This window comes from Drosophila willistoni, assembly GCF_018902025.1.
Source record: "Drosophila willistoni isolate 14030-0811.24 chromosome XR unlocalized genomic scaffold, UCI_dwil_1.1 Seg106, whole genome shotgun sequence".
Classification (NCBI taxonomy): Eukaryota; Metazoa; Arthropoda; class Insecta; order Diptera; family Drosophilidae; genus Drosophila; species Drosophila willistoni.
In genome coordinates, this window is record NW_025814055.1 from 3,183,680 (window position 1) to 3,194,367 (window position 10,688).

At 35.8% G+C, this 10,688-nt stretch overlaps 1 protein-coding gene across 1 annotated transcript; it reads right to left on the minus strand.

The window, feature by feature from the left end:
• Window positions 1–3,009: 3,009 nt before the first annotated feature.
• On the minus strand, window positions 3,010–5,767 carry LOC6651986 (probable protein phosphatase 2C T23F11.1). The gene is made up of 4 exons (XM_002074404.4): window positions 5,417–5,767; window positions 4,642–4,979; window positions 4,124–4,454; window positions 3,010–4,038 (listed from the first exon to the last, which is right to left on the minus strand). Exons 2-4 carry the CDS (start codon window positions 4,924–4,926, stop codon window positions 3,479–3,481), a joined length of 1,176 nt encoding a protein of 391 aa, XP_002074440.1. The 5' UTR covers window positions 4,927–4,979; window positions 5,417–5,767; the 3' UTR covers window positions 3,010–3,478.
• Window positions 5,768–10,688: the final 4,921 nt, after the last annotated feature.

Consider the following 10,688-nt stretch of genomic DNA (forward strand, 5'->3'; position numbering starts at 1 on the left):
CGTTTCTTTGATGATAGGGTTCTTTGAACAAGACAGCAAGGGACAACCTGCATTCCAGATGATGCAGTTTCAGGGCACACATTTTGCTTGAGGTTTTTTTAATATCCTCAACCCACACTAGGAGGCTTGTGGTTCATTTCCCAAGGCGTTTAGTATTTAGAATTAATCTCGTCACAGAGCGATTGAGAGATCATTTCTCCACTTGTATACCCTTGCAGAAAGGAAGCATCCCCGACCAAATATACTTACATATGTACATACATATATATTCTTGATCAGCACGACGAGACGAGTTCGTCTAGCCATGTCTGGATCACCACAAACTCCTCTTAGACCGTTAGATCTACAGAGTTGAAATATTGCATGTAGGCCTGTATATACTGCATGAGTTGTATGTCTCGGACTTAGCTGGATCGGATATCATATAGAAACGATCGGTCGATAACAGTAACTTTGATTAATAACTTCGGTACTTTTCACACGATTGCTCGATAAATGTAATATTTTTCAGCTTAAATGACGCTGTTAATGACTGTTCAGTATTTGTGCTTTCAAATGTATTTCGTGTTAGCAGTTAGAGTGGAGAAAGATAGCCCTCTATACTGTCGGTTTCTCTCGTTTGCACCTTCATTATCTAGTAGAAAGTGATATTTTGTTGTTAGTATTTAGTAACTTAAAAAATTTTAATATTGGACTGAATATTGCCCGAATATTGCATTGAATATTATGGGTCATAACGTTATTCATTGTGTAATCCATAACAGCGAAGTTGACTGTTTTTCGTTAAAACGCATAACTTGGCTATGTTCAGTCCAATTTTATGAAAAATCTGTGGCGACTCTTGAGTACCTGTGCGCTTGTAAGAGTGCAGCATTATGGAAAAGTATTTTATGTACAGTGGTGCGCATAGACTTAAGCCACAAGACTTCAACCAAGAATTTAAACGAAAATTAAGAAAAGTTTTTATTTCACAGCTCCAATTTTTTGCGTCACATTAGTTCTATATATCAGTGTTCTTATAAGAAGAACAACAAAGTTATAAAAATATATATTCAACGAAAAACTTGAAAAATCTGAGACTGTATGTATGTATATACATAGTATGATAGTAAGTATACATTTACATTGAGACACAGTAAAAGAATATATAAACTTCGCCATAGCCGAAATAAGCTTCTTTCACATTTTCCTTTTTGCATTTGCCAATATAACACTTATTGCGTTTTCATATCCTAGCAAAAAAAGTATTCAGTATTGAGAAAGAAAGATTAACGATTAGCGCATAAGGAGAAGGAGGATTAAGGCAGAAGGAAGCTTCTCCGACCCCATAAAGTATATATATTCTTGATCAGGATCGACAACCGAGTCGATCTAGCCATGTCCGTCTGTCCGTCCGTCTGTCTGAATGAACACGCAGATCTCGGAGACTATAAGAGCTAGAGCCACCAAATTTGGTATGTAGACTCGTGTGGTATGTAAATATATAGAGTTAATTGGAATTTTGGCCACGCCCTAATACGCCTCCAGAATTTACATAAAACTGACATTAAATTTGGTTCATATACTCGTTTAGTTAGCGCGCAGAAAATAATTGTTCCAACTTTTTGCCACGCTCCTTCCGCCCCCGGAATTTACATAAAACTGATTTTCCTAAAAACTATGAAAGCTACCGACAGTAAATTTGGTATGAAACTTTTGCCACGCCCATTTTCGCCCCCGTAAATTAAACAAAACTGATTTTCTCGAAAACCAACAAAGCTAAAGTCACCAAATTTAGTATGTATACTGGTTTAGTATGCGCGCAGAATATATATATTTTAATAAGTTGCCACGCCCACTTACGCCTCCATAATTTAGAAAAACACGATTGGCTCTTGCAATTTTTTGACCATCGCAATCAAATTTGGCAGACTAGTTAATCTTATCTATTTCTACTAAACTACCAAATTTTAAAAATTTGAAATCGGAATAGAAATCTGCAAAATATGCGTATGAACGTATTTTACTATGCGATCCATAAGGGCAGAATAGCCCGTTGGCTAGTGGCAGCGCAAGAGTGCTCGTGTGTTTGTAGAGTGAGCGAGATAGAACATGAGGTATGAGGTATGTTAAAACAATTTAATAAACATACATTTGGTTTTCGAAATTTTAAATATTTGTTTCACGTGGTGTATGGTATACCCAAGTCGGCGAGTTGACTTACTTCATTTTTATTTTAAAATTTTGCTCATTTTAGCACTCTACCTACATGTTTTACTTAAGACGACGATTTTAGTAGATCTAAGTAAGGCTACTTGCATATTTTAAAATAAGTTCATACCAATTTTTGTAAAAATATCTCAAGAACTTTTATTTTTTCTAAAGGTAGCTACATTTCTAAATACATATGTATGAGGTACTTACAAACCGTACATGATAAACAGTTTTGTTTTTGTTCAGGCCACTAATTCTATCGAAGTCTAAAAGCGGATTAAACTATTTTTCACTTGTTAAAGTACAATCCTCAAATTACAATACTAACAATTTTTCTAATCTTTAGCTTTGGTTCTAGTAAAACCATATATTTCGTTGTTAGATCAGATGATTTCGACCCAATTTTTACATATGTACCTATGTAATATCGAATTGTGGGATAATAAAGGTCTGTTAAAGATAAATTTGTATCCCTTTCTTCCATTATCGTAGATCCGTTTTTTTCTTTAACAAAAAAAAAAAAAAATTAAAATGAAGAGAGATAGAAACGAAATCGAATTAGAATAAGAGAATGGTAAAAAGGGGATCATTTTTATTTGGTGCCTTTAACTATTGAAGTGGTGAAGCGGTATGTAGTCGAATCGGATAAATTTTCAACCAGTTTCAGATTTTCAAAAAAGCGGTATTCTCACCTTAGTATCCCTGGCTTGGCTTTCGAAATATGGGATGAAAAGTTGTTGTTTTTTAGGGCACTACAAAACGATTTACTTTATTTTCCAAAATTTTTACTTCTCTTAGCTTTGTTTCTTATCATGGTTTTTTTTTTTTTTTTTTTTTTAATTGCTTAAAAGATCAACACCAAAGCTTTTGTTCTCCATTTTCTTACATCAAATACTAAACGAGTAATACAATTTTTATTTGCATTGGGGACAGCAATCACAAAAAAACACAGTATATATGGAAGGTATATAAATATATAAAAAATAAATCATATTAGGCCCTTTTAGGGCTGCAAAACAAGTAGAAAAATTAAAAGTTTGAGTGGGTCAAAACGATTTATAAGGATTGTACAAGTTGTTGTTGGTTGAAGAAGTATAAAAACTTAACCAGAGAACACACCACACATAGATTCCACCTCCAACTTTGACGATTCGCAGGTGTAGCGATCGTAAGCATTAAGTATTTTATGTATATGTATATATATATAAAGTTCGCCTAAAATTGGTATTTCCAAATACGTATTATAGTACTTACATACATATATAGTATACACATATATATAAGGCTAGTAAATATAATTCAAGTGCAATTCGGTTGTTGCCAGCATTGGATCTACATGATCTTGTTGTGACTGTTTTGCCTGTGACTTATCCTCCGACAGGTGAGAGTGGGGGGGACTAGGACTCGAGTTTGAGTTGGGCTGAAGATTGGCTAATGTTACTGCTGCTGATGTTGTTTCCGTGTTGTTGCTCATCTGCTTATCATTATCATTTAGATTTGACTTTGGGCTGGTGTTCGGATTAGGCTTTGTGGCATCGTTTTCGTAGGACGCAAAATTACTACGATTACAGCGGGTAATTAAATCACTGTAGGGTTTATCATGCAGCAGGCAAACCAATACAACTGTCATATTATCACCGCCCAGGCCGCCCATTTGGCAATCGGGCGCCAAACAATGATTCATCAGCTCCTCGCATATCTCCTCCGGATACATGCCCAGACCGATGCGAGTACGGCAGAATTCCAAAACTTCCGCATTAGTCATCACATCCCAAATGCCATCGCAAGCCAAAACGATAAATTCCCAATCGTCTGAGATATTCCGTGTTTCCACATCCGGGTAAGCTGCCGTGATATATCCATAATGCAGAATTATTAATATGAACAACAATGCGAACAATAGAAAGAAAAAATGAGCGCATTCACTCACCTGTCACGATTTGATCTTCCGGCTTTTTGTTTGCTCGCTTAAAGACAAAGTCCCCAAGGGCACGGGAGAGGGCGAGATTACCATTAACTCGATTGAATTCCACCCAACCGCCGCCCTCTATAATACGTTTCGATTCGCCTTCATTATTCGGCTTGTGGTCCATTGAAAGTACCTCTAATTGGCCATTCACACAGGCAATTGCCCGCGAGTCGCCAGCGTTAGCACAATACAATATATTATCCTTGACCAACACTACAACAGCTGTAGATCCAGCCATTTGTTCGCCCCATGACTCATTGTGCAGCATTTCATAATCAATGTCCAAAAAGCCCTGTAATAATTTATAAATTACTTATTAGCTCCTTTTTTCGATTTATATACCATTCTTTCAGCTTTCAGGTGTTGTATGCATTTCTGACATTATTTGAGCGTCTAAAATTAATTTTGTCGGTGCAGAATTTAGTCTCAGTGTCTTTTATGACTAATTGAAAGTGCGGACTACGAGGGGTATTACTCACCTGTTTGAGGGCCTTTTCTATGTCATTGTCGTTGTACTCGGGTCGTTTAAGTATAAATTTGTGCAAATGTTTGCCCGCATATTGTGCCACTGTGGCCCCACCATGGCCATCAAAAACGGCAAAAAAGGCTGTGCCGGGATCATCGGGCAGCGACAGTATATGTGTGTGTGAATCTTCCATATTGATGCGCCATCCCTGCATGCAACTAGAGCCCACTCGGTACACCGAATTCTGGCAATACGATGACTCTTTGGCAGTCACCGGCTCGGACAAGGTTTGTCCCATAGTTGTCCTCGTAGGTGGTGCGTCTTCTCGACTTACCCAATTGATTTATTTATCTAAATATGTACATGCGAATATACGATAAGATATTATAGTATTCATCTTGGGCATAGCTATTCAATTTGGCGATTGCGTGACCAAGACACGCAAAATAGAGGAAAAAAAAAACAACACAAGCAGCAGACAACGTAAATGTACAAAAAATGGTTCAGGGCAAAGGCCAAAACCAGATAAAACGACTGATAAGAGGGTAAAACAGTATATTTTTGTTTTAATTTTCGCCTTGACGGACGTCTGGTTTTCCAAAGTTGTTGTTGCTCTTGTTTTTGCTGCTGGTGTTTTTTTTTTTTTGTTTTTTTTTCTTTCTGTAATCATGCGCCTCATAATTAGTCGACATAGTTTGCCACACTGCACCTTACGCAAAAGGCTGTTCAGAAAATACAATATTTTAGAGGCGGATCCGTTGTGACTAGTGCAAATACATATCTCTCACCTGCTACTCCAATTTGTTCACTTATGCTCGGTAAACTAATTAAAAGAAAAGGTAATATATGAATTCAGTTATTGCGGTTTGTTGTGATCTGGAGCCGTTTCTGTTTCCGTTTTGTTCCAGTTGTTTTTTATCTAGTCGTTGCTTTTAGCAGGCTGAGTGGGGGCCCAAATGTATGCAGCACGTGCTCTTTGGGCGGTCGCTCTAGATTATTGATTGCAGTTGAGTTGCAGTTTTTTTTAGCTTCTTGATTTATGCACGCTTGTTTTGTTAAATGTGTTCGTATGTGTAAGAGTGTGTGTCCGTTTTTTTTTATTTCTTTTTTGTTTTTAAAAGCTAGTGTTGTTTTGTGTATGATTATCGATAAGCCAGTATTTTTGTCACTATCGATATTGTTATCGCATGGTTCGCTATCGAAAGGCATCCTGCATGGCAGAGTTACACTGTATGAGTTTCAAATTCCCATTGTTCCACTAAATCGGTATTTAAATGAACTGCCCAAAACTAAACTTTGTTAATTAGCAAAAAAAAAAAATTAAAATGAAGTAAGTCTGCTTGTCAACTTTGACGACATTCACCAAGTAAAATAAGGGTTTTAAATTTTTAAGACCAAGTGAATGTATTTTATTATACCCTTGCAGAGGGTATTATTCACATTTTATTATACCCTTGCAGAGGGTATTATAAAATTGGTCAGATGTTTGTAACGCACAGAAGGAGACGTTTCCGACCCCATCAAGTATATACATATATTCTTAATCAGCATGAGAAGCTGAGTTGATATAGCCATGTCCGTCCGTTCGTCCGTCTGTGTGTATGCGTTTTACTCAGCCGTCTTAAGAGCTATCGGGCTGAAATTTTTTGTCGGGGTTTTTTATTACCCGGGAAAAATAAAGTATGAAAACCATCAGGATCGGACCACTATATCATATAGCTCTAGAAGTTTACAAAATTTGAATGTGATCGGATAAATATAACACAAGTTACAGTCAATACAATAATCGGCTCTGCTCCCAGCTCTGCCGGCAGCGCTGCTTGCTGTCTACTACGTCTTTCGTCATCAACAGAGTACATGCATACACACACAGACGCAACGCTACATAAACTGTATGTGGATGCGTGCGTTGCTTTGCTTTGGGAATGAGGGAAGAAGAACAAATTGTAAAATAGAGAGTAAAATTGTTTTGTTTGTATATTGATGAATTGAGTAGCAGAAAACAAATTTTGAACATGTAAAATTATTATTACCAAGGACTGCCAGGGTATATAAACTTCGGCATAGCCGATGTTAGCTTCTTTGATATTTTTAAATTCATTTTATATGCTTGATAGCAAGCATATGCTATCTCGTTCATTTTTACGACCACTTTAGTGCCGTCAACTTCGCCCTTCGCTGCCAACTATTAACGAAAAAAAAAACCGTGAAATTATAAACCAAAAACCCAATATATCAAAATAAAGCAGAAAAAACCCACTTTTTATGTCCGATTTTAATACAATCATCGATGGATACTAGAATATAAATCTTTAGTCTAAGTAATTTCTGCTAATTCCATCCACTAACGACATTTAACCATACTTTCAAAATGTAAATTACATAGAATCGCCTAGTGGAGAAACGTCTCATTTCTCTTCCTGCAGAAAAAGTCTAGGAACTCAATCCTCTTTTCAGAACACAATGCTCGAATATGCGCAGAATAACTTATTCAAAATAACCATAACTTTGAACTTTGGTTAATAATTTAATTCGACATTATAAAGATGTTTGCCTATTGCCAGTTCATTGGGAGGATAAGATAAAGAGTAATGTATAGAATTGCTTATTGTATTTAGGATTTGTCTAGACTACAACCTTTTAGTTAGTTATTCAAAACTGGGATTCCCAATTACTTTGAGCGTTGAAGTTATAGTATGGTCCGCCACCAAACCCACCCTCACTCTTTTACCTGTATCCGAAAAGGGAAAGTACAAGAAAATTGTAGATTCGGGATACATAATCTTCAATGCCCCAAACAGAGAATTTTCAAGCCAATTTCCGATAAAACTTAAACTTTTCAATTCAAATTGAAATTCAAAATTTTGTTTACACTAGTTTTCACATTGGGGAAATTTTACAACTTTCTCTCACATGTAAATGTAAACCTCAGTTATAGAAGCATTTTTGGTTGGGAGCCTGTTTTTTGGAATTATTATTGGAAATCTGTTTTTTTTTTCGTTGTAATTAACAACACATTGAAGTTAAAAAAAAGAGGTTCGAGGACTGTTTTGTTGGTTATTCTTCCCTTCCCTACAGCCGTCAACGAGAAAAAAGTTTTATATAAAAAGTCTAGTGCCTTCAAGCTAGGATGTAGCAATCCGGAGCATGTAGCATGCTCTTTTATCTTTTGTTTATAAGACAGCTATATAATTTAGTTATCCGAATTGATCAAATTTATCAGAGCCATTAATAGGTATAAAAAACTGGCAAACGCTTATTTATATGAAAATCGCGTCTAAAGCAACCAAGTTAATAATAAAAGTCACTGTTTTCGATCGATCGTTCCTATTAATTTTTAAGTTTAGAAAATAACGAAGTTTGTATTGTCCGATCCGGCTGAATCCGAGATATTCAACCCGTACAGTATATACAAGCCTACATGCGAAATTTCAACTCTTTTTGCAAGGGTATACAAATTAAGCCGGCGTTAGTTTTAGTATGGATACAATTGTCGTCCCGACCTCATTCAGAAATTTTGATTTCCCATTTAGCATGATATTCTCAATACTATTTGCGCAATGAGCTACATGGTCTTTGCGCAGCAGGCGGAAGATCCCTGTTAAGCTGAAGCTCTAGTATACCTTTGCGAAATAGTATTGGCCACATCACATCATTAAGAAGTTTTAGTGGCGATAAGTATTTGCCGATATGCAGAGTTATAGTTACGACCATGTATGAAGGCTTGAATATTAAGTTGATATTTTATAAACTGCACTCATAACTATAGGACTATATAACTATATACAGTAGAAAAGTATTTATAAGAATTAATGAATCAAAATAAAGTAAAAAACAAATTTTGGCAAATGATACTTGGAAACTTGGTGTCAAAAAAACGAATATTTCGAATTTTCCGATTGTATGTGCATGAGGTGCATTCTGGCTCCAGTGTCGAATTCAATAGCTCAATCAATTCCATTCGTTTTAGGAGTGGAGGTAAGCTTGGACTCAAATTCGAATGGTTTGTAACCTTGAAAATTCCCATTTAGGTAGTTCGAAGTATAATACATTTAAAATTGTCGAAAGAACATGCCACTTCTGGTGCCAATTTTTATTTGGCCACCCACTCCTCTGACGAATAAAAACGGCTAATTAAATGCTGCTAAACTATTTCAGCAGTAAAACTGTTGTACTGTGACCGATTCGAAAATATTAACCCTTGAGGTTAAAGCACATACCAAAGGTATTCGATATAAAATAGTAAAGCCATTATTTTTTAACCCCAGGTTTGTAGGTCTTTGTTTCGTAAAAGATAACATGTTTTTTTGCTTTTACTTGTGTAGATAAGGAAAGGGTATATTTCATCAAATCATAGGTTTTGCCTAATCGCCTGTAAGCTACACTCTGTCGCATATGTAATTGTAGCTAGAGTATATATATTCTTGATCAGCATCAACTGCCGAGTCGATTTACCAATTCCGTCCTTCCATTTATCTATCCTGATACACACCTAGATTTTTTAACATTAAACAAAATAAAGTATATGATAGTTCTTTTAAAAAGTGCCAAAAAAGCAGCCTCGCAACCATTAAGGGGGTATCTTAACAAAAGTTGGTATCTTACAATTAATAAAAATCACAATCCTACCTTTTTTGCGTCAATTTTGGGTACATTCTCTTATAATCATAGCACAGTTGTGATAAGCTAAATTCTTTTTTTATACCCTTGCAAAAAGGGTATATTAATTTAATAGAAGGAAGCATCTCCGACCATATAAAGTATATATATTCTTGATCAGCACGGCGAAGCGAGTTCACATAGCCATGTCCGTCCGTCCGATCTACAGAGTTGAAACTTAGCATGTAGGCTTGTATATACTGTACCGTTTGTATATCTCGGATTCAGCCGGATCCGATCACTATTTCATATAGCTCCCAGACAAACGCCAAAGTCATGAACAGTGACTTTTCTCAAAACCTTCGTTATTTTCTGAGCTATTGTCGTGAAATTAATATTAGTGACTTTATTACACCTAAAAACGACTGTGTCAAATTTAATCAATATCCGATGACTATATCATATAGCTCTCATAAAAACAATCGGTGGTAAACAGTGACTTTGTTCAAAAACTTCTTCGCAAACATTGGAATTTTAAAGTGTTTTTCCACTTTGACGGCTATAGGTGAATAGAGCAACAAAAAACTTGCAAGGGTATATAAACAGTGACGCGGTCGAAGTTAGCCCCGGACCTCTGGTTTTATTATAATTTTACAAATACATATTTATGTGTATGTTTATATGAAAATACATTTTGGCATACCAACCTTTACACTCCGTCGTCTAACATTTTTAAAGCCTTACTTTGCATACATGGGGTGGCCAAACGCGACCCATTTATTAACATAGTAGTTATATATTTTTATACCCTTGCAAAAAGGTGTTGACATTTCAACGGAAATGCCCATATCTAACTTCATTTTTTAAGTAAGTGATATTTAGAGGGCCTGGGCTAACTTAGAAGTTTGTATACCCTTGCAAGTTTATCTGTCACCTTTATGTTAAAGGCGTTAAAGTGGAAAAACTTTTGATATAATACCTAAAATTGAGAATCTATATAGACGCTGGGGCAGTGCGTCGCCAAAATATATATAACAGGCAGAAGAAAGCTTCTCCGACCCTGTAAAGTGTATGCAGTGAAAGCTACAGAGGTTTTCGCTATATCGGATTTTCCATTCAAACGAAGGTTTTTAAGGGACCATCAGTTTCTTACGAAATATTGAGGTTTTTGATTTCACGGGGTACGAATTTTGAGACTACTGTATTTACATATGTATGTACATAAACTTTGTAAAGTGGATACTAACAATGGAAATTTTATAAACAAAACAATATATTTTCATTAATGGTGAAAAACAAAAAATAAGTTAAGCAATATGAATAGAAAAAGATTGATTTGTAAACGTCTCGGCATCGATCCAATTTGCTGATGAAAGTCATACGACCTAGGTAATTTCGGTCACTCTTCATTTACATACTTACATACATACATATACATACATATGTAGGTACATATGTACA